This window comes from Pelobates fuscus, chromosome 5 (assembly GCF_036172605.1).
Source record: "Pelobates fuscus isolate aPelFus1 chromosome 5, aPelFus1.pri, whole genome shotgun sequence".
In the NCBI taxonomy this organism is placed as follows: Eukaryota; Metazoa; Chordata; class Amphibia; order Anura; family Pelobatidae; genus Pelobates; species Pelobates fuscus.
The window spans coordinates 13,898,997-13,925,046 of record NC_086321.1 but is presented as its reverse complement, the minus strand read 5'-3'; the positions used below and the strand labels follow the sequence as shown (position 1 = coordinate 13,925,046).

Genomic DNA, 26,050 nt, shown 5'->3' with positions numbered 1-26,050 from the left:
GGTGGCGGTGTTCCTGGCCAGCGCATTGGAAATTGAAATGAATTGATGAGTCAACTTGGGGAGTCGCAGCCTGCCGAGGGCTGATGGCGGTAGGCAGGCTGATATGAACTCATGGACAAATAAGTGGTATCTGCCTGTTGGGAGGAGTCTCTCAACAGCTGGCAGTTGGATGAAAAGCTGGTCTGTGTCAATAATTAATAAAGCTGTGGCCGTTGCCCTTACCCATAACTATAGTGTAGTGTTATTATTCCCGGGGGCAGCGGGAGTTGGGGGGTTTTGTTCTGGTCCAGCAGTCAAGTGACACAAATCCTTTATAATCACGTGTCGGGGGTCTAAGAGGGTAAAAAAAAGGTTGCTATGCATTTGAATTTATTCTTCCTTATTATTTTAATTGTACAGTTTTAATATTAATAAAATCATAGAAGCATTGCAGACCTATGGTCATGAGGGATAATTGCCACACTCTGTTAATCCATTGCTTCTCTCAAAATAATCAGTAAAATACGGTGTGAACGAGGAAGCGTCTCCTTGTTGGATAAGCAATAGAAGCATGAATTCAGACACTTGTAAACATTGGCATTTTTCAGAATACGTTAAGATGTAGTGGTTATGGTTTACAGTTTCTCTTTAAGAGTTCACTAAACTCAGAATTGGAGCAAATAAAAAAAAACAGATAGAAAGACTGAGGCTAAAATAGCAGATTTTGACATGTTCACCAAGTCTGCTTTAGACACATTTTAGAAGATTTAGCATCCGTTTCGCCATTTGGATTTTAATTTGCTCCAATTCAGAGTTCAGTAAATACCGTAACCCTCTTTAAGTTTTCAATCTCACCAAGAACAGACGGCAGCACATACGCAATATCGCTTGATTGCATTCCCTGTATTCTAGAGCAATTTCAGATGGACGATAACAAAAAGGCCTATTTAGATGTATTATCTGCAAAACCAAGTTTTAAAAAGGGATTGTCATATCAGCACATTTCTATAAATCAAACAGCAGCCACCCTGCCAGTAGCTACGCTCCCCGATTCCAGTTTCCCAATTGCTTGAGGTTCTCAGATAATTTTCATTTCAGATTAAGCGAGTACAAATTTTAGCATGTGCAGCTCAAATGGGGTGTTTATATAAAGCGTACACGCATCCTGGAGAGGAAATGGCAGGCATTGTTGGGGGGAAACAAGCAAATAAAAGAGTACACATCTGGACTCACAAAAGAAAGCTGAGGATCACTAGCAGAGATCATAGGGAATGTGCTAAAAGGTTGTATCACCAACACAGTTTATTTATACACAAAGACAAGCCCTCCCTCCACCGGCAGCACACGATCTGCAGAGGCAATGGGGGAGGGGGCATCAGAGCAATAAAAACAGGACTGTGACCAATAATTTGGTGGTTGAATGCAATCTTCCATCTGCAGAATTAACCAAGTCAAAGCTATGGAGGACCTACGGTAATTTCAGAAACAGATTTCCTGAATTTAGAATGTTGTATCAACCATGATCTTGAAGCATACAAGTTGTCATGGAGAATGGACCAATATTAATGGGGTACATTTGCCCAAAGATCCTCACTTGTAGAATCAAGTACCCACTTGTCCTGCTGGTTGAGCTCAAGTGGCCTAGCAAGCAGGAATTGCCTCTAGTGGCTGTCTGATTGTAATGATTGCAGGACTAAGCTGGACTGGGACACTGCACCCAGACCACTCCAATGAGCCTCTATGTGCCTAGACTGTCCCTTTAAATGCCAACTGCAAGTACACTTTTTAAAAATAGGTTAACATCCGTATAGGAGGCAGTGGTCACTCTAGTCATTACTGGAGTATAACAATAGCTTCTTTTAAAGTGGACTGTTCATCCAGAAAAGGGGTGGAGGGGCAGGTCAGGTCAGCTTTGGGCTGGGATTACAGCTCAATGTACACATTGTACTATGAAAACTTAATGAATGCATAGTTACAAGAAGATTGACCTTTATCCATGTAAGATGTTCGCCCTTGAGGTATCTGGATAGTTCATTCTGATACTAAAGGTACTCTCTCAATTTGTTATGACAGGTGCACGTTATATGGTCACTCATAACCAGTCCGCTCTAGTGATTGTGATGTGAAGAGAGCCCTGGCCCGCTTCTCTGTTGTGGCAAGCCATCTCTTTGAATCTAGGTGCCAGCTGAAAAAGTTAGAAGCCAGTTTTTTGTTTTGTTTGTTTTTTAACTAACAAAGCTTTATTTTTTTTTATTTTTTTTTTTAAATTAAGATGTTTATTAACTAGAGCTCTTATTAAACAAGCTTAACCCCTTAAGGACGCAAGACGGTTCAGGACCGTCATCGGCATTTTTGCGTTGCCGACCGACGACGGTCCTGAACCGTCCTAAATTTAAAATGTACTTACCCGATCGCCGTCGTTCCCCCGGCGGCGATCGGCGTTGCTCCCGTTGTGACAGTCTCCCCATGGCGGATTAGGACCCCTGGGGCCATGTGATCGCCCAACAGGGCGACCAGATGGTCACAATAGGTGTCCTAGTCTCTGCCTGCAGGGGGACTGTCTGTGCTGACAGGCAGTCTCCCTGCAACTGTAAAATCATAAAACAATTTAAAGTGAAAGGTAATAAAAAAAAAATATTATTATATATGTGTATATATATATGATATATAGACATATATTATACCTATATAATATATGTCTATATATCATATATATAATGTCATGCTAAGTGTATTTTTATATTAATATGTACATATATTAATATAAAAATACACTTATAATTAATTTACACACGTATATATATAATATATATAATAACTATATATTGTATATATATATTATTATAAAATACGAATAATAAATAATTTAAATTAAATTAAAAAAATTAAAAATAATAATAAAAATTAAAAAAAAATTATATATCTATACGAAATGTTATTCTAACTGTATTTTGATATTAATATATATATTTATATCAAAATACACTTAGAATGAAATTGTATATATATCTATGTATATATAAATAAATAAAAAGAATACGAACTATTCATATGTCCATATACAAAATGACATAAATAATTATATAAATATACACGTAGACTTCAAATATATAAATATGCATATATATTTAAATTCTACGTGCGTATTTATGTAATATTTTTACATAATTAAGTTATTTTATTGATTGCAATTTAAGGGACCTGCCTGCCAACCCAGGCCAAAAGTCTAGAGAATTTAATTTGCTAGCACTGTATTTTACCCTGTAACGTTCTACGACACCCTAAAACCTGTACATGGGGGGTACTGTTTATTTGGGAGACTTTGCTGAACACAAATATTAGTGATTCAAAACAGTAAAACATATCACAGCGATGATATTGTCAGTGAAAGTGACTTTTTTTGCATTTTTCACACATAAACAGCACGTTTACTGATGATATAATTGTTGTGATACATTTTCCAGTTTTGAAACACTAATATTTGTGTTCAGCAAAGTCTCCTGAGTATAACAGTACCCCCCATGTACAGGTTTTATAGCGTTTTTGAAAGTTACAGGGTCAAATATATGGGTCAAATATTTTTACATTGAAAATGACCAGGTTGGTTACGTTGCCTTTGAGAGCGTATGGTAGCCCAGGAATGAGAATTACCCCCATGATGGCATACCATTTGCGAAAGAAGACAACCCAAGGTATTGCAAATGGGGTATGACCAGTCTTTTTTAGTAACCACTTGGTCACAAACACTGGCCAAAATTAGCGTTCAATTTAGTTTTTTACTTTTTTCACACACAAACAAATATGAACGCTAACTTTGGCCAGTGTTTGCGACTAAGTGGCTACTAAAAAAGTCTGGACATACCCCATATTGAATACCCTGGGTTGTCTACTTTAAAAAAAATATGTACATGTGGGGTGTTATTCAGCGATTTATGACAGATAATAGTGTTACAATGTCACTATTGATACATTTTAAAAATATATGTTTTGAAACCGCAATATCCTACTTGTACTTATAGCCCTATAACATGCAAAAAAATAGCAAAAAGCATGTAAACACTGGGTATTTTTAAACTCAGGACAAAATTTTGAATCTATTTAGCAGTTTTTTTCATTCGCTTTTGTAGATGAATAAAAGATTTTTCACATAAAAGTCAAAAAACATGTATTTTTTTCAATTTTTCATCATATTTTTTCATTTTTTTAAAATTAAATTACATGAGATTATATAAATAATGGTATGTAAAGAAAGCCCCTTTTGTCCTGAAAAAAACAATATATAATTTGTATATGAACAGTAAATGAGAGAGCGGAAAATTACAGCTAAACACAAACACCACAAAAGTGTAAAAAGATGCCTGGTCGCAAATGTACAACATCGCAAAAAAAGTCCAGTCCTTAAGGGGTTAAGAGTGAGTGACAAAGTTGGAAGATGGTGCACACAAAATATAAACCAATGTAGCAGACATCTGACAAATCAATAGTAATACAAATCTGAACACATAACAAGTAATTAAAATGTACTTTATACAGAACATGCTTAAAATAACTTCTGAATAGCTGTTTTATCACCTATCCTGATCATCTTCAAATGCACTTTAACCCCTTAAGGACACATGACATGTGTGACATGCCATGATTCCCTTTTATTCCAGAAGTTTGGTCCTTAAGGGGTTAAACAAATCCCAGCCATTCCAAACCAGTTTAAAACGTCTGCAGGTTCTTCAGTTTGCCATGCGGAATATAGTCTTCAGCTTTTCAACCTAACTTGATTCCATCTCCAAGGAGACATGTTTTAAATTACTATTCCTCCCCAAGCTGTCATCAGTGACGGTATCCATAGCTTCGAGAACTGATGCATACAGGCGTTCCGAGTGTTTCTCTAGTTCTCCCGATTGTTTGGAAATTAATACAAGAGTGTCCTTCAAAACAGAAGAATTGACAGACATATATTTTAGGAGTAATTCTCCATTTTTTACTACAGTTTCAGCCAGTCCCTGATGCTCGGCTATATCCTTCTTAAATTTCAGGTAAAGGCTCAGTGCCGACTGGATACTTTCCACATCAGGCTTTGGAGCAATCCAGTTGTCTACTGTTTCAGCAACACCATAAAGCCACTGGATAAGCTTCTCAAGCTCAAGGCAAAACTTCTGAATGCTTTGAATAAGTGTCTTGGCTCCTTGGACTGTTTGCATTGGGGAACATCCACTTATGTCCGGGAAGGCATGTGGAATGGACGATTCATCAAGTATCAAGCTCTGACCCCTGTAGCTACCATGCTCATATTCTCCACCTTTCTTGGGTTCATGTAAATCTTCAGTATTTCCAAACGACTGCCAATTCTGTCGACTGTCGCCATCTTGCCCATAATCAGAGTATCTATTCTTACCTGCACCTAAAGACATGTCCTTTAAATGGGTGGCCAAGCTCTCCAACTCTTTAAGATTTGACGGTAACCTCATATACTCTTCATCACTGTCAACATCTTTGTGAGGAAGAAGAATTTTAGAAGTAGGAATAAAGCAACTTGATTTCTCAGCATTTCCTCTAGGGACACTGTTTGTAGTAAAGAATGTGGACTCAAACATAGTGTATTTGGGAAGATAATCATACCTAGACTCTTTAACAAGGTCTGATTTACTGGCACATGGAATGTGCTCCTCAAAAGACATTTCATTAGAAGACTCAGATGGATTGTGTAAACGTTGATAAACAGGTGTCTTGAAAGGCGTTGAAAAGGCATATTGTGAACTTAGAAGTTTTGTCCTTGAATATCTCTCTTTTTTGTGTTCTTGGTAAGGCATGCTGGTAGAGTTTAACTTGTTGTCACACGAGATGTTATAGCTGTCAAGATCTATCCCAGAGTCATTAAAAAAGGGATCAGAGTCTGTGTCCTCACTTTGTTTACTAATATGGTACTTTGGATGTATAGGATATGTGTAATCGAGCAAGTCTTGATACTCTTTATTAGGATCCCAGTGTGGAGACTTTCGATCTGGACAAGGTGGAAGAGTGTCTGGAATGGCATATGCCCAGTACTGGTCTTGAAATCTAGATTTCCTCAATGATTGTTCTGATTCTTTGCTCTTGCTGAAACTAGGATATACAGATTTGTGTGCCCCTATGTACGGATTATGATGAATTTGGGATGTTAAAATTCCATGTGAAGTCCATGAGGAATGTAGAAATGTCCTCGGTCTTGCTCTGTCTTCATCAGGGTCATCGAGACTATCACTTGTCCCAGAAAGTGTTGACCTCATGGATAAAGATGGCTGACTTGCGGTATCTATCAAGTAACCAGATGGATGTGGGGAAAATGTAGTCTTCTCTCCTTTTAAATTCATCTTTTAAATCTATTGCATTATGTGTATAATTTATAGCGCTCCTGAGCAATGGGCAGGCAGGCAGAGACTGGTGCTCACCTCCTCACTCAGACATGACAAGACTCTAACAAAGCTTTATTTTTAACAACAGAAAAACAATTCATAATGGGACACTATGGTCACCTGAATCAAGCTTGATTATCTCTGCCATAAAAGCTGGACAGCTGCATCGAGATCGGGGAAAAATGTAAGTTAAAAAACAACCTTTCCCATGCGAATGGAGGGGCCGGTCACCTAAACAGACACACTCACTGACAGGTGCACACACACACTCACTGACAGACAGACACACATACACTCACTGACCCATAGACAGACACACACACTCAGAAATTGTTATTTGTTTTAATTCAATTTACGTCCTCTCAGCCTCCATACCTTTTGGAGAGCTAGAGTGGATTCTTTCCCTGAGGTTCAGTGAGGATTCAGCATGAGGTTTGCACCTCTCTGTCACATGCAGAACAGTAATGGCATCCTTACGATCCGGTGCTCTCTAGTGAGTCAAAGAGCAGTCTCGCTGAGTGCCGAACTGTGAGGTCTGCATCTGCCAGTGGTGCAAACCTCACACTCCCCCGTTGGACCATCAGGGACTCAGGACCCCCAATAAACCACCAGGCAGAGCTAACCCCTGCTGGACCACCAGGGATCATATCCCCCCTTCTGTGAAGAAAGCCAAGCAGGAGGAGGCTATAAAGAGCATGACAATATACATTATATACAGCCACCACAGACACACATATCACACATCACATACAGCCACCACAAACACACACATATATATCATATACAGCCGCCACAAACACATACACATAAAGTCAGATTAAACACAAACACACCACATATAGCTAGCACACACCACACACACACATACACCACATATAGCCAGCACACATATTATATACTGCTTTTTTTTTAGCTGGTTTTATGGTAAAGTTATCTAAAAGACGTGTGTCAGATTTTTGGAAAGGGGCCGTGAGGGGCGCAACTTCAGTGCTCGCCATAGGCACTACCAACAGCAGATACCCCTCTGCATAGTACAGCTTATTTTATGGCACAGTGTACACAGCCTTCATTACTCAAACATTTCTGGTGGGGAGTCAGGAACCATTCTATTGTTTGCAAAACTACAGAGATAAGAAATAGAATTCTGAACCTTGAGATAAGGCACAAACACAGACTGGAGCTATATACACACACAAGGATGCTTTTTGAAAACAAAGTGAATGGCTGCACTTCAGCAGTTTTATACAGTGGTGACATTAGGCTGTAATAGATTCGAGATTTTAATTAAATTACCAGGTAGGAATTTCCAATGAATGCTGAGACACACACAAAAAAAAAAACCATACGAAAAAACACAACAATCCAAAAGGTAATCAGTTTGAGGTACCCCACACTAAACCAGCCCGAATACCCCCAGAATTACAGGACTGTGACATGAATTCTGGTCAAGTTTTGAGTTTGATTAAACCTGCCCTTTAGGGGTGCATAAACATAGGGACCACCACGCTCGAGATGCAGCCGGGAACAAAAGAAATGCAATAACAGACTTTCATTTGGAGTACTGGAACCACAACATGTACTTATTGAATCGAATACTGTCCTAGAGGTGAGCAGCTCACTATGCAGCGTGTGCACACCAGTGGTTAATGTACCAATGATTACACAGCAATGCATTACACACGCTACATCCAACCATGAAGACATGAGGTTTTTATCAAAAAATGATTTCCACTGCTTTCCCGACACTGTTGGCAGCGATATCTTGGCCATTTGGTTTCTTTTCAAGTCTGCCGCATGAAATGATAGCATATATAGCACGAGTTACTTTCATTTTCCGTGATTTGAAGAAATATTGCCACACAGACAGGGCTTGATCCCTTCCCCATCCATCGTCGCAGCGTACTTTATACACACTCTACTGATGTATAAAAGATTGAATCGATATACACATGGCGTATGAGCTAGGATTTTGCTTTTTTAATTCTTTATTTAATGTCTGACAAGTTATAGTTAGTATTATCCAGTAACTATTGGAAAAAGAATTGTAAAATATCACCACGCTCTGCAAACCCGCTATGAGAATACTATTAACATTTTTAAAAATAGAATGAAGTCATTACAAAGTAAATCCTCCCATCTATCCATTATTTTTATATTAATTTAATTTCCCTTGATGATCACATTATTATATATTTGTTTATTTTTCTTGATCCAACTCTTTCATCACCTTCTCTCGTTTTCTTATTATACTTTGAGGGAATTTCCTGTAATATATTAATTGCACTGTGAATTGAGTGATGCTCTACGTTGTTTATTTTTTATTTTTTTTTTAAATATATAAAAAGAGGGAATCAGACAATTGATAGTTAAGGTAAAAAAAAAAAAAAATCAACATAATTCACCAAAGTAGTTAAAGTTTCCCCATTTCCCCTGGGTGGTCCAGGCCCCTCTGTACAGGACTCAGTGAGATCATGAAACATAACACTAATGAGCAAAGTCCTGCAGGGAAACAGGGCTGTGTTTCCACCTGAGGGCCATGCAGCCTGCTTACTGGTTTATTTTTCTATCTGAAGTTACAGATTCTTCCAGATAGAAGATAAAAAGAGCAGTTTTTCCATACTGTCTCCCATGGCCAGCCCCAGGGCTACATGGCTAATTACTCTGCTGCCCCTAGCGGTTACAATGAAATCATGTATTCCAGAATCAGTGGAAGTGAAGAAGAATTGGCATAGATTGAATGTCTCTGTATTTCTAGATAGCCCTTCTGGGAGCTCTGGAGTAATCACTGCCAGCGTTGACATCATGCATTGTACAGCGCTGCAGACTTTGTTGGCACTTTATAAATATTAATAATAATAATAATGGAATCTTAGCTAATGAGATAGTCTCTCACTGAAAGGACAGCAGCAGCAGAGGGTGAATGTAAGGAAACAAACAGATCTCACTGGTAAATAACAAATCAAGCTGCTGTTTAAATGGAAGCAGTCTCCCATTATATAACAGGATGGTTAGTGTCACCCTGGCAGCTCAGAGTAAAGTCATGGGTTAACTCTTTCCTTGCCATGGATTAGCACTGGCCGCAGAATGGGTGAGTGCATTTTAGGTCAGTCTGAATATCACTCCCCCCAGGACACTGCTGATAAATCCATCATCCCAAAGTGATCCAACACCATGAGCAAAGGGAACAGTGAATACATACCCCCCCACCCCACTCACCAAACACAATCCCCCATCATTCACAGCACTCCAATTACTCACAGCACCCCCCACCACTCACAGCACTCCCCATCACTCACAGCACTCCCCATCACTCACAGCACTCCCATCATTCACAGCACTCCCCATCATTCACAGCACTCCCATCATTCACAGCACTCCAATTACTCACAGCACTCCCATCATTCACAGCACTCCCATCATTCACAGCACTCCCATCATTCACAGCACTCCCATCATTCACAGCACTCCAATTACTCACAGCACTCCAATCATTCACAGCACTCCCCATCATTCACAGCACTCCCATCACTCACAGCACTCCCATCATTCACAGCACCTCCATCATTCACAGCACTCCCCATCATTCACAGCACTCCAATTACTCACAGCACTCCCCATCACTCACAGCACTCCCCATCATTCACAGCACTCCCCATCATTCACAGCACTCCCCATCATTCACAGCACTCCAATTACTCACAGCACTCCCATCATTCACAGCACTCCCATCATTCACAGCACTCCAATTACTCACAGCACTCCCCATCATTCACAGCACTCCCCATCACTCACAGCACTCCCCATCACTCACAGCACTCCCGTCATTCACAGAAAACCCCGATCACACACAGCACTCCCCATCACACACAGCACTCCCATCATTCACAGCACTCCCATCATTCACAGCACTCCCATCACTCACAGCACTCCCCATCACTCACAGCACTCCCCATCACTCACAGCACTCCCATCATTCACAGAAACCCCCGATCACACACAGCACTCCCCATCACACACAGCACTCCCATTATTCCCAGCATCCCATGAAGTTGCAATTAATGAATTCCAGGATGGGGACCCTGGTACCCACTTACCCAAGCTGTGTAGCTGGCTCCAGGATGTGGGTGCCCAGACTCCTGTCTATTAATCCATTTATTGCCGGTGTGATGGGGCTGGGGGCTCAGTGCGGGGATCCTGGGCTCCCTTCTCCTCACAGAGCTCCCCCTCCTTCTCACAGAGCTCCCCCTCCTCCTGCTCCTCCTTCCACTTATTGAACTGGGAGCTCAGAGAGCAGCTACAGCATGTGCCCGAGCCCCGCCCATACACGTCACCGGGCCACGCCCACCAGACTGCAACTCAGACAGTCCCTGGGGACAGCTGGGGATCCCTTCTAGTATAATATATATATATAATCCCAACTCAGACAGTCCCTGGGGGGAGCATGGGGACAGCTGGGGATCCCTTCTAGTCTAATATATATATAATCCCAACTCAGACAGCCCCTGGGGGGAGCATGGGGACAGCTGGGAATCCCTTCTAGTATAATATATATATAATCCCAACTCAGACAGTCCCTGGAGGGAGCATGGGGACAGCTGGGGATTCCTTCTAGTATAATATATATATAATCCCAACTCAGACAGTCCCTGGGGGGAGCATGGGGACAGCTGGGAATCCCTTCTAGTATAATATATATATAATCCCAACTCAGACAGCCCCTGGGGGGAGCATGGGGACAGCTGGGAATCCCTTCTAGTATAATATATATATAATCCCAACTCAGACAGTCCCTGGAGGGAGCATGGGGACAGCTGGGGATTCCTTCTAGTATAATATATATATAATCCCAACTCAGACAGTCCCTGGGGGGAGCATGGGGACAGCTGGGAATCCCTTCTAGTATAATATATATATAATCCCAACTCAGACAGTCCCTGGGGGGAGCATGGGGACAGCTGGGGATCCCTTCTAGTCTAATAAATATATAATCCCAACTCAGACAGTCCCTGGGGGGAGCATGGGGACAGCTGGGAATCCCTTCTAGTATAATATATATATAATCCCAACTCAGACAGTCCCTGGGGGGAGCATGGGGACAGCTGGGAATCCCTTCTAGTATAATATATATATATATATAATCCCAACACAGACAGTCCCTGGGGGAAGCATGGGGACAGCTGGGGATCCCTTCTAGTATAATATATATATATAATCCCAACACAGACAGTCCCTGGGGGGAGAATGGGGACAGCTGGGGATCCCTTCTAGTATAATATATATATATAATCCCAACACAGACAGTCCCTGGGGGGAGAATGGGGACAGCTGGGGATCCCTTCTAGTATAATATATATATATATATATATATATATAATCCTAACTCAGACTGTCCCTGGGGGGAGCATGGGGACAGCTGGGGATCCCTTCTAGTATAATATATATATATAATCCCAACACAGACAGTCCCTGGGGGGAGAATGGGGACAGCTGGGGATCCCTTCTAGTATAATATATATATATAATCCCAACACAGACAGTCCCTGGGGGGAGAATGGGGACAGCTGGGGATCCCTTCTAGTATAATATATATATAATCCCAACTCAGACAGTCCCTGGGGGGAGCATGGGGACAGCTGGGGATCCCTTATAGTATAATATATATATATAATCCCAACACAGACAGTCCCTGGGGGGAGAATGGGGACAGCTGGGGATCCCTTCTAGTATAATATGTATATATATATATATATAATCCCAACTCAGACTGTCCCTGGGGGGAGCATGGGGACAGCTGGGGATCCCTTCTAGTATAATATATATATATAATCCCAACACACACAGTCCCTGGGGGGAGAATGGGGACAGCTGGGGATCCCTTCTAGTATAATATATATATATAATCCCAACACAGACAGTCCCTGGGGGGAGAATGGGGACAGCTGGGGATCCCTTCTAGTATAATATATATATAATCCCAACTCAGACAGTCCCTGGGGGGAGCATGGGGACAGCTGGGGATCCCTTATAGTATAATATATATATATATATATATATATATATATATATAATCCCAACTCAGACTGTCCCTGGGGGAAGCATGGGGACAGCTGGGGATCCCTTCTAGTCTAATATATATATATAATCCCAACACAGACAGTCCCTGGGGGGAGAATGGGGACAGCTGGGGATCCCTTCTAGTATAATATGTATATATATATATATAATCCCAACTCAGACTGTCCCTGGGGGGAGCATGGGGACAGCTGGGGATCCCTTCTAGTATAATATATATATATAATCCCAACACAGACAGTCCCTGGGGGGAGAATGGGGACAGCTGGGGATCCCTTCTAGTATAATATATATATATAATCCCAACACAGACAGTCCCTGGGGGGAGAATGGGGACAGCTGGGGATCCCTTCTAGTATAATATATATATAATCCCAACTCAGACAGTCCCTGGGGGGAGCATGGGGACAGCTGGGGATCCCTTATAGTATAATATATATATATATATATATATATATATATATATATATATATATAATCCCAACTCATACAGTCCCTGGGGGGAGCATGGGGACAGCTGGGGATCCCTTATAGTATAATATATATATATATATATATAATCCCAACTCAGACAGTCCCTGGGGGGAGCATGGGGACAGCTGGGGATTCCTTCTAGTATAATATATATATATATATAATCCCAACACAGACAGTCCCTGGGGGGAGCATGGGGACAGCTGGGGATTCCTTCTAGTATAATATATATATATAATCCCAACTCAGACAGTCCCTGGGGGAGCATGGGGACAGCTGGGAATCCCTTCTAGTATAATATATATATATATATAATCCCAACTCAGACTGTCCCTGGGGGGAGCATGGGGACAGCTGGGAATCCCTTCTAGTATAATATATATATAATCCCAACACATACAGTCCCTGGGGGGAGCATGGGGGGAGCTGGGGATCCCTTCTAGTATAATATATATATATAATCCCAACTCAGACAGTCCCTGGGGGGAGCATGGGGACAGCTGGGAATCCCTTCTAGTATAATATATATATAATCCCAACTCAGACAGTCCCTGGGGGGAGCGTGGGGGGAGCTGGGGATCCCTTCTAGTATAATATATATATAATCCCAACACAGACAGTCCCTGGGGGGAGCATGGGGACAGCTGGGGATCCCTTCTAGTATAATATATATGTATATATAATCCCAACTCAGACTGTCCCTGGGGGGAGCATGGGGACAGCTGGGAATCCCTTCTAGTATAATATATATATAATCCCAACACAGACAGTCCCTGGGGGGAGCATGGGGACAGCTGGGGATCCCTTCTAGTATAATATATATATATATATAATCCCAACTCAGACAGTCCCTGGGGGGAGCATGGGGGGAGCTGGGGATCCCTTCTAGTATAATATATATATAATCCCAACACAGACAGTCCCTGGGGGGAGCATGGGGACAGCTGGGGATCCCTTCTAGTATAATATATATGTATATATAATCCCAACTCAGACTGTCCCTGGGGGGAGCATGGGGACAGCTGGGAATCCCTTCTAGTATAATATATATATAATCCCAACTCAGACAGTCCCTGGGGGGAGCATGGGGGGAGCTGGGGATCCCTTCTAGTATAATATATATATAATCCCAACACAGACAGTCCCTGGGGGGAGCATGGGGACAGCTGGGGATCCCTTCTAGTATAATATATATGTATATATAATCCCAACTCAGACTGTCCCTGGGGGGAGCATGGGGACAGCTGGGAATCCCTTCTAGTATAATATATATATAATCCCAACACAGACAGTCCCTGGGGGAGCATGGGGACAGCTGGGGATCCCTTCTAGTATAATCCCAACTCAGACAGTCCCTGGGGCGAGCATGGGGACAGCTGGGGATTCCTTCTAGTATAATATATATATAATCCCAACTCAGACAGTCCCTGGGGGGAGCATGGGGACAGCTGGGAATCCCTTCTAGTATAATATATATATAATCCCAACTCAGACTGTCCCTGGGGGGAGCATGGGGACAGCTGGGGATTCCTTCTAGTATAATATATATATAATCCCAACTCAGACAGCCCCTGGGGGAAGCATGGGGACAGCAGGGATCCCTTCTAGTATAATATATATATAATCCCAACACAGACAGTCCCTGGGGGGAGAATGGGGACAGCTGGGGATCCCTTCTAGTATAATATATATAATCCCAACTCAGACAGTCCCTGGGGGGAGCATGGGGACAGCTGGGGATCCCTTCTAGTATAATATATATATAATCCCAACTCAGACTGTCCCTGGGGGGAGCATGGGGACAGCTGGGAATCCCTTCTAGTATAATATATATATAATCCCAACTCAGACAGTCCCTGGGGGGAGCATGGGGACAGCTGGGGATCCCTTCTAGTATAATATATATATAATCCCAACTCAGACAGTCCCTGGGGGGAGCATGGGGGGAGCTGGAGATCCCTTCTAGTATAATATATATATAATCCCAACTCAGACAGTCCCTGGGGGGAGCATGGGGACAGCTGGGAATCCCTTCTAGTATAATATATATATAATCCCAACACAGACAGTCCCTGGGGGAGCATGGGGACAGCTGGGGATCCCTTCTAGTATAATATATATATAATCCCAACTCAGACAGTCCCTGGGGGAGCATGGGGACAGCTGGGGATCCCTTCTAGTATAATATGTATATATATATATATAATCCCAATTCAGACAGTCCCTGGGGGAGAATGGGGACAGCTGGGGATCCCTTCTAGTATAATATATATATAATCCCAACTCAGACAGTCCCTGGGGGAAGCATGGGGACAGCTGGGGATCCCTTCTAGTATAATATATATATAATCCCAACTCAGACAGTCCCTGGGGGGGAGAATGGGGACAGCTGGGGATCCCTTCTAGTATAATATATATATAATCCCAACACAGACAGTCCCTGGGGGGAGCATGGGGACAGCTGGGGATCCCTTCTAGTATAATATATATATATAATCCCAACTCAGACAGTCCCTGGGGGGAGCATGGGGGGAGCTGGGGATCCCTTCTAGTATAATATATATATAATCCCAACTCAGACAGTCCCTGGGGGGAGCATGGGGACAGCTGGGAATCCCTTCTAGTATAATATATATATATATATAATCCCAACTCAGACTGTCCCTGGGGGAAGCATGGGGACAGCTGGGGATCCCTTCTAGTATAATATATATGTATATATAATCCCAACTCAGACTGTCCCTGGGGGGAGCATGGGGACAGCTGGGAATCCCTTCTAGTATAATATATATATAATCCCAACACAGACAGTCCCTGGGGGAGCATGGGGACAGCTGGGGATCCCTTCTAGTATAATATATATATAATCCCAACACAGACAGTCCCTGGGGGGAGCATGGGGACAGCTGGGGATCCCTTCTAGTATAATATATATATATATAATCCCAACTCAGACTGTCCCTGGGGGGAGCATGGGGACAGCTGGGAATCCCTTCTAGTATAATATATATATAATCCCAACACAGACAGTCCCTGGGGGAGCATGGGGACAGCTGGGGATCCCTTCTAGTATAATATATATATAATCCCAACTCAGACAGTCCCTGGGGGAGCATGGGGACAGCTGGGGATCCCTTCTAGTATAATATGTATATATATATATAATCCCAATTCAGACAGTCCCTGGGGGAGAATGGGGACAGCTGGGGATCCCTTCTAGTATAATATATATATAATCCCAACTCAGACAGTCCCTGGGGGAAGCATGGGGACAGCTGGGGATCCCTTCTAGTATAATATATATATAATCCCAACTCAGACAGTCCCTGGGGGGGAGAATGGGGACAGCTGGGGATCCCTTCTAGTATAATATATATATAATCCCAACACAGACAGTCCCTGGGGGGAGCATGGGGACAGCTGGGGATCCCTTCTAGTATAATATATATATAATCCCAACTCAGACAGTCCCTGGGGGGAGCATGGGGGGAGCTGGGGATCCCTTCTAGTATAATATATATATAATCCCAACTCAGACAGTCCCTGGGGGGAGCATGGGGACAGCTGGGAATCCCTTCTAGTATAATATATATATATATATAATCCCAACTCAGACTGTCCCTGGGGGAAGCATGGGGACAGCTGGGGATCCCTTCTAGTATAATATATATATAATCCCAACACAGACAGTCCCTGGGGGGAGCATGGGGACAGCTGGGGATCCCTTCTAGTATAATACAGGTAGTTCCCGACTTTACAAACTAATTGGTTCCAAAGCGTAGTACATAAAGTGAAAGTTCATAAAGTGAGAACTAATTTCCCATAGACACAATGTAATAAACACGGGTTCTGACCAACAAATTTTACCATTGAAAACCTAAATTATTAAGTACAAATACAACATGAAAGCATAGCAAATACATGTATGTTGTAGGAATATTAAAGGCTTGCATACCATATTGAAATCCTCATCCAATTATCATCAATCCTCATACTATTCAATGAAGAGACATGCTGCACTTGTTGAATGGGGAACCTCTCTTAAACCCTCATACTTATTCATTTTCTTCATTATCAGCTCCCCCCTCTCCTTTATCACTTTTCTGTTACTCCTTTTATATTTACAGCTCTCAAACTTTCTTCCTTCTCCTCTTTCTCGGGCTTTTCATCCCTCCTCCTGCTCCTTACTATTGCTGCCTGCCAAAACATGGCACAATGGCAAGCGCACATACACACATACAGCTATGTCAGACACACACAGACAAATCAAGTCAAATCTATACTCAATAGCACACAGTGCAATAATATTACAGGATCTGTAATGTATGCCCGTGAAAGCACAAAGAGAATACAGTATAATCTAAACCTGTTTTTAGACTTCCCTTTATCTTCAGGAACTGTGTTCCTGATCCTCATCTCTCTTCTTGTCTACTCCTGACCACAAATTCTTCTTCTTCTCTTCTTGTTTGTGCTCCAAAGCACTCTTCTCGGTCCTGTTACGTGGACCACTAACACAAAATGGAGGTGAAACAAAATGGCGGCACATCCAGAAAAAAGTTTATAAAGTCGGAAGTTCATAAAGCGAGAGTTCATAAAGTGAGAAATGCCTGTATGTATATATATATATAATCCCAACTCAGACAGTCCCTGGGGGAAGCATGGGGACAGCTGGGGATCCCTTCTAGTATAATATATATATATAATCCCAACTCAGGCAGTCCCTGGGGCGAGCATGGGGACAGCTGGGGATTCCTTCTAGTATAATATATATATAATCCCAACTCAGACAGTCCCTGGGGGGAGCATGGGGACAGCTGGGAATCCCTTCTAGTATAATATATATATAATCCCAACTCAGACTGTCCCTGGGGGGAGCATGGGGACAGCTGGGGATTCCTTCTAGTATAATATATATATAATCCCAACTCAGACAGCCCCTGGGGGAAGCATGGGGACAGCAGGGATCCCTTCTAGTATAATATATATATAATCCCAACACAGACAGTCCCTGGGGGGAGAATGGGGACAGCTGGGGATCCCTTCTAGTATAATATATATAATCCCAACTCAGACAGTCCCTGGGCGGAGCATGGGGACAGCTGGGGATCCCTTCTAGTATAATATATATATAATCCCAACTCAGACTGTCCCTGGGGGGAGCATGGGGACAGCTGGGGATCCCTTCTAGTATAATATATATATAATCCCAACTCAGACTGTCCCTGGGGCGAGCATGGGGACAGCTGGGGATCCCTTCTAGTATAATATATATATAATCCCAACTCAGACAGTCCCTGGGGGAAGCATGGGGACAGCTGGGGATCCCTTCTAGTATAATATATATATATATAATCCCAACTCAGACAGTCCCTGGGGCGAGCATGGGGACAGCTGGGGATTCCTTCTAGTATAATATATATATAATCCCAACTCAGACAGTCCCTGGGGGGAGCATGGGGACAGCTGGGAATCCCTTCTAGTATAATATATATATAATCCCAACTCAGACTGTCCCTGGGGGGAGCATGGGGACAGCTGGGGATTCCTTCTAGTATAATATATATATAATCCCAACTCAGACAGCCCCTGGGGAAAGCATGGGGACAGCAGGGATCCCTTCTAGTATAATATATATATATAATCCCAACACAGACAGTCCCTGGGGGGAGAATGGGGACAGCTGGGGATCCCTTCTAGTATAATATATATAATCCCAACTCAGACAGTCCCTAGGGGGAGCATGGGGACAGCTGGGGATCCCTTCTAGTATAATATATATATAATCCCAACTCAGACTGTCCCTGGGGGGAGCATGGGGACAGCTGGGGATCCCTTCTAGTATAATATATATATAATCCCAACTCAGACAGCCCCTGGGGGAAGCATGGGGACAGCAGGGATCCCTTCTAGTATAATATATATATAATCCCAACACAGACAGTCCCTGGGGGGAGAATGGGGACAGCTGGGGATCCCTTCTAGTATAATATATATAATCCCAACTCAGACAGTCCCTAGGGGGAGCATGGGGACAGCTGGGGATCCCTTCTAGTATAATATATATATAATCCCAACTCAGACTGTCCCTGGGGGGAGCATGGGGACAGCTGGGGATCCCTTCTAGTATAATATATATATAATCCCAACTCAGACAGCCCCTGGGGGAAGCATGGGGACAGCAGGGATCCCTTCTAGTATAATATATATATAATCCCAACACAGACAGTCCCTGGGGGGAGAATGGGGACAGCTGGGGATCCCTTCTAGTATAATATATATAATCCCAACTCAGACAGTCCCTGGGGGGAGCATGGGGACAGCTGGGGATCCCTTCTAGTATAATATATATATAATCCCAACTCAGACTGTCCCTGGGGGGAGCATGGGGACAGCTGGGAATCCCTTCTAGTATAATATATATATAATCCCAACTCAGACAGTCCCTGGGGGGAGCATGGGGACAGCTGGGGATCCCTTCTAGTATAATATATATATAATCCCAAATCAGACAGTCCCTGGGGGGAGCATGGGGGGAGCTGGGGATCCCTTCTAGTATAATATATATATAATCCCAACTCAGACAGTCCCTGGGGGGAGCATGGGGACAGCTGGGAATCCCTTCTAGTATAATATATATATATATAATCCCAACTCAGACAGTCCCTGGGGGAAGCATGGGGACAGCTGGGGATCCCTTCTAGTATAATATATATATAATCCCAACTCAGACAGTCCCTGGGGGGAGCATGGGGACAGCTGGGAATCCCTTCTAGTATAATATATATATAATCCCAACTCAGACAGTCCCTGGGGGGAGCATGGGGACAGCTGGGGATCCCTTCTAGTATAATATATATATATATATATATATATATAATCCCAACTCAGACAGCCCCTGGGGGGAGCATGGGGACAGCTGGGAATCCCTTCTAGTATAATATATATATATAATCCCAACTCAGACAGCCCCTGGGGGGAGCATGGGGACAGCTGGGGATTCCTTCTAGTATAATATATATATAATCCCAACTCAGACAGTCCCTGGGGGGAGCATGGGGGGAGCTGGGGATCCCTTCTAGTATAATATATATATATAATCCCAACTCAGACAGTCCCTGGGGGGAGCATGGGGGGAGCTGGGGATCCCTTCTAGTATAATATATATACATAATCCCAACTCAGACAGTCCCTGGGGGGAGCATGGGGACAGCTGGGAATCCCTTCTAGTATAATATATATATAATCCCAACTCAGACAGTCCCTGGGGGGAGCATGGGCGGAGCTGGGGATCCCTTCTAGTATAATATATATATATAATCCCAACTCAGACAGTCCCTGGGGGGAGCATGGGGACAGCTGGGAATCCCTTCTAGTATAATATATATATATATAATTCCAACTCAGACAGCCCCTGGGGGGAGCATGGGGACAGCTGGGAATCCCTTCAAGTATAATATGTATATAATCCCAACACAGACAGTCCCTGGGGGGAGCATGGGGACAGCTGGGAATCCCTTCTAGTATAATATATATATATATATAATCCCAATTCAGACAGTCCCTGGGGGAGAATGGGGACAGCTGGGAATCCCTTCTAGTATAATATATATATATATATATATATATATATATATATAATCCCAACTCAGACAGTCCCTGGGGGGAGCATGGGGACAGCTGGGAATCCCTTCTAGTATAATATATATATAATCCCAATTCAGACAGCCCCTGGGGGAAGCATGGGGACAGCTGGGAATCCCTTCTAGTATAATATATATATAATCCCAACTCAGACAGTCCCTGGGGGGAGCATGGGGACAGCTGGGAATCCCTTCTAGTATAATATATATATATAATCCCAATTCAGACAGTCCCTGGCGGAGAATGGGGACAGCTGGGGATCCCTTCTAGTATAATATATATATAATCCCAACTCAGACAGCCCCTGGGGGGAGCATGGGGACAGCTGGGGATCCCTTCTAGTATAATATATATATAATTCCAATTCAGACAGTCCCTGGGGGAGAATGGGGACAGCTGGGGATCCCTTCTAGTATAATATATATATATATATATATATATATATATATAAAAGCGTATCAACTAAACTGTTAATGGCTCCTGACTGATTCCTCTTCTGCAACTGTCACTAGTCTAATACTATCCTTACCTTTTGTGTCATTTTACCCCACTCCCTCTAGCATGTAAGCTCATTGAGCAGGGCCCTCAACCCCTCTGTTCCTGTGTGTCTAACTTGTCTGGTTACAACTACATGTCTGTTCGTCCACCCATTGTAAAGCGCTGCGGAATTTGATGGCGCTCTATAAATAATAACATAATAATAATAATCTAAACATGTTTTTTAGTCTTCCCTTTATCGTCAGAAACTGTGTTCCTGATCCGCATCTCTCTTCTTGTCTACTCCTGACAGGGCCGGCGCTACCATTAAGGCGGACTAGGCAGCCGCCTAGGGCGCCCCTTAGGAAGGGGCGCCGCCAGGAGCGCCGGCCCCCCTAATGCTGCAGCCGCCCGAGCGCTCTGTAGAGAGCCTCAGGCAGCTGCAGCTTCGCCCGGGCTGGTGCGTCCATGATGGCGCACCGCCCGGGCGCAGCATGAAGAGAGGAGCTTACAGGAGGGAAGCGCTCAGCGCTCCCTCCTGTCACTCCCTCACTGTAGCGTGGCCAGCCCTGTATGATCCGCCGGTACAGGGAGCATTTGTCTCCTGTACCCGGACGGACTAACAGGAAGTGAACACTGAGTGTTCACTTCCTTTTAGTCCGGCCGGGTACAGGAAACAAATGCTCCCTGTACCCGCGGACAGTACAGAGCTCGGCCACGCTACAACATAGGTAGGGGAGGGTGGGGGGAATAAAGGGGGGGGGGGGGAAAGAAATAAATGGAGAGGGAGGGGGGGGGGAATAAAGGGAGGGGAGAGAAATAAATGGAGAGGGAGGGAGGGGGAGAGAAATAAATGGAGAGGGAGGGAGGGGGGAAATAAATGGAGAGGGAGGGAGGGGGGGGGGAAATAAATGGAGAGGGAGGGAGGGGGGGAAATAAATGGAGAGGGAGGGGGGGGAATAAATGGAGAGGGAGGGAGGGGGGGGGAATAAATGGAGAGAGAGTGGGGGGGAGGAGAAATAAATGGAGAGGGAGGGAGGGGGGAAATAAATGGAGAGGGAGGGAGGGGGGGGAAATAAATGGAGAGGGAGGGGGGGGAATAAATGGAGAGGGAGGGGGGAGGGAAATAAATGGAGAGAGAGTGGGGGGGGAGGAGAAATAAATGGAGAGGGAGGGGGGAGAAATAAATGGAGAGAGAGGGAGGGGGGGAAATAAATGGAGAGGGAGGGAGGGGGGGAAATAAATGGAGAGGGAGGGGGAGGAGAAATAAATGGAGAGAGTGGGGGGAGGAGAAATAAATGGAGAGGGAGGGGGGAGAAATAAATGGAGAGGGAGGGGGGAGAAATAAATGGACAGGGAGGGGGGGGGAATAAATGGACAGGGAGAATAAATGGACAGGGAGGGGGGGAATAAATGGACAGGGAGGGGGGGAATAAATGGACAGGGAGAATAAATGGACAGGGAGGGGGGGGGAATAAATGGACAGGGGGGAATAAATGGACAGGGAGGGGGGGGGGAAATAAATGGACAGGGAGGGGGGGATAAGTGGACAGGGAGGGGGGGATAAGTGGACAGGGAGGGGGGGATACATGGACAGGGAGGGTGGGGGAATAAATGGACAGGCAGGGTGGGGGAATAAATTGAAAGGGAGGGGAAATAAATTGACAAGGTGGGGGGAAGTAATTGACAGGGAGTGGAATTGACGGGGTTAGGAGGGGGAATGAGAGTGGGGAGGGGAGAAGAGAGTGACAAGGGAGGGGGGAGAAGAGAGGGACACGCAGGGGAGAAGAGAGTGACAAGGGAGGGGGGAGAAGAGAGGGACAAGAGGGTGGAGAAGAGAGGGACAAGAGGGGGGAGAAGAGAGGGACAAGGGGGGAGAAGAGAGGGACAAGGGGGGAGAAGAGAGGGACAAGGGGGGGAGAGAAGAGAGGGACAAGGGGGGAGAGAAGAGAGGGACAAGGGGGGGAGAGAAGAGAGGGACAAGGGGGGGAGAGAAGAGAGGGACAAGGGGGGAGAGAGAAGAGAGTGACGAGGGAGGGAGAGGGGGAGAAGAGAGTGACAAGGGAGGAGGGAGAGATCGACGTCCATCACACACACACAATGCACCCCTTGCACACAGAAAAACACACAATGCATTACACACACAGACACACACACACAAGCAATTCAACCCTTACATACAATGCATCCCTTACACACACAGAAACACACAATGCATTCCTTACACACACTCAATGCACCCCTTACAGACGCACACACTGCATCCCGTACATACACAGAAACACACATTGCAGCCCTTACACATACAAACACAGATTCACACAATGCATTCCTTACACACATATCAGGACATCCCCTACTCCTGTGAACAAACTATTTGGTGGAACATGAAGGTGGACCCTGGGGCCCAGACCATGAGCTGTGTAAAGGGCCTTTAAAAAAAATGGAGCTGCTTTCCGTTCTCCCAGAACACAAACAGCCTCCAGAGAGCCTGTTATACACTAGACGAGTGGAGCCAGACTGCAGCTAGAGCCCATCACCATCCTTATCTGATTGTAAGTAGGCAATCTAGTATATTATTCGTGGCACTAATCTCTAATTTACCTCACATTAAAGGGACACTTTAGTCCCCAGAACCACTGCAGCTTAATGTAGTGGTTCTGGTGTCTATAGCCTGTCCCTGCAGGCCTTTTAATGTAAACACGGCGGCACTGCAGCACTTGCGTTAGTTAACATGGGGCATTGTGATGTCATATGGGGGGGGGGCGGCAAACTTAACTTTTGCCTAGGGCGGCAAAAATCCTTGCACCGGCCCTGACTCCTGACCACAAATTCTTCTTCTCTTCTTGTTTGTGCTCCAAAGCACTCTCCTCGGTCCTGGTCCGTGGACCACTGACACAAAATGGCGGCACATCCAAAAAAAAAGTTCATAAAGGCGGGAGTTCATAAAGTGAGAAATGTCTGTACAAACATGATAAAACAACAATTAGGAAGAAAGATTGTAGAGCACTTTTGTGGTGGAATCTCGGTAAAAATAAATTTAGTAGGCCGAGATTACCACGTGGCATGTGTACGTGCATATGCTGACGTATCGATCAGTTGGTTGCACGAGGCAAGATACGATCAGTAGTGTACGGAGCATGTGCAAGAATACAGGATGTAGTATTCCCCTCCTCCATTGTGCTGGACAGGCCATGCGGTCAAGCAGGAAGTTAATTCTTATTTGTATTGATTGGTCAAGAGAATGTGCGGGTGGAGCTTAATATGGGAGGAGTTATGTGCCTATATAAGGAGCCTGCACTATTGTCCGGGGCTCAGAACTTGCTGTATTTTGGTGACATTAGTCCCTCTGAGTCCCGATCGGTGAACCGAATAAAGAATCTCTTCCTTCCTGAAGAAACCTGTGTCCATCTCTCTGTGCTTGGCTTCCGTCAGTTTCTCCGGTATCATTTGGTGCATTGGCCGGGAAGCTCATCGTTCAACGGTAGCTGAGAAGCAGAGGCGTGAGACGGTCTATCTTTGCCCACGTTCTCTACGGCTGCACCCCTGAACTTCTGCGTGGACCTCCCTTCGTCTCGGCGCCACTGGTCTGTTGTCCAGGAGATCATCGGCCTCTACGTAAGAAGTGCTGGGGTGTCCCCGTCGATGAGTGTGAACTCAGGTTCAGGAACTAGGAGGTAAGACGACCGCTGTTTTAGACGGCGGACCCACTAGGGGTATACCGATTGTGCGGTAGGCCCATAAGGGGTTTAAATCTGTGTATGGAATCTGCCCCCTCTGTCGGAGGGAAGGAGCGAAGGCGCACCGCTCAATCGAACGCTCTTTAGTAAGACCGTTTGATTTGGTTTGGAGTCAGGCGGGGTCCTGTGTAAATAGCCCTAGCCGGACACCGGTGTCTTGTCTAGACTAGCGTTCTAGGGTGTATATTTTGTTTGCTAGGTCGGAGGGACCGGGAGACTAAGCGGCGCCTGTGTAAATTTGGTCCGCTAGATCTCAACCTATCTTGGCTAAGTGGGAAGGCGTGTAAATTTGGAACCCACTAGACTATTGATAGAGTAGAAAGACTAAAAGGGTTCTGTTGTAAATTCCGCCCTCTAGTTCGCTATATGTGGTGCTTGGGCAGTATGGCTAACCAAAACGGATGTAGATAGTTTTAGGTAGTCCATTCAAGGTACTGGCCAATAGTTTAGTTGGGATTGTATATGTGTTAAAGATTGTTAGTAAAGTGTATATCTTGTTAGATAGCGCGAGCTCAGCCGTCTAGCGAGAGTGTTAATAGTGTGTTGCTGTATCATAGTGCACGGTACCATAACCCTGTATATTTACTGACACTGTATATAAGTACTAATCATTGTCGTCTATTGCATGTTTAACACCATAACCACTAATAATTGTATTGTGACCTTAAATTGTGCTTTGACCTATGCTAACCGTACTGTAACCGCTATTTGTAAAAGACGATGTTACTGGGGTGTGTTATAGACGGGTAATTCATATATAGAGAATTATAGCGTGGGTGACTGTATAGTTTCGCCAAAGGGCATAATATTGATTATTTAGTGACTGGTGTAACAGCTGTGTGTGTACGGGAATTCCTTGAGTGTTTATTGTGTTATTGTGTACGTTTCACTTGGTAACCGTACCACGTGGTGCTGTTGCCGGAAGAAACGGGTGTGACTGTTGAATAGAACGTGTGCATAGTATTCGTTGTCAACGACGCTCCATTGATAAGTATGGGCGCGTCGGAGTCAACGATCTTGGATCCCTTAGGTTGTATGGTAAAGAATTTCAAAAAGGGATTTAAAACATGTGATTTTGGGGTTAAAATGTCCCCTGTACGTTTGGTCACTTTGTGCACTAGGGAGTGGCCTACTTTGGTTGCGGCATGGCCGCCACGTGGCAGTTTGGATCCAACTCTGGTACAGCGTGTACACGTGGCTGTATCAGGTAGGCCTGAACTTTACGGACAGTTTCCATATATTGATTGTTGGAGACAGGCCGTAAACGACTCGCCAAGATGG

At 44.3% G+C, this 26,050-nt stretch overlaps 1 protein-coding gene across 1 annotated transcript; it reads right to left on the bottom strand.

Moving 5' to 3' along the window:
• Nucleotides 1-4,659: 4,659 nt before the first annotated feature.
• LOC134612371 (centrosomal protein of 68 kDa-like) lies at nt 4,660-6,401 on the bottom strand. Its single transcript, XM_063456712.1, has one exon. It carries the CDS (start codon nt 6,321-6,323, stop codon nt 4,743-4,745), a length of 1,581 nt encoding a protein of 526 aa, XP_063312782.1. The 5' UTR covers nt 6,324-6,401; the 3' UTR covers nt 4,660-4,742.
• Nucleotides 6,402-26,050: the final 19,649 nt, after the last annotated feature.

Coding starts and splice junctions, on each gene's coding strand:
- LOC134612371 (XM_063456712.1), bottom strand. CDS start 6,323: ATGAATTTAAAAGGAGAGAAGACTACATTTTCCCCACATCCATCTGGT.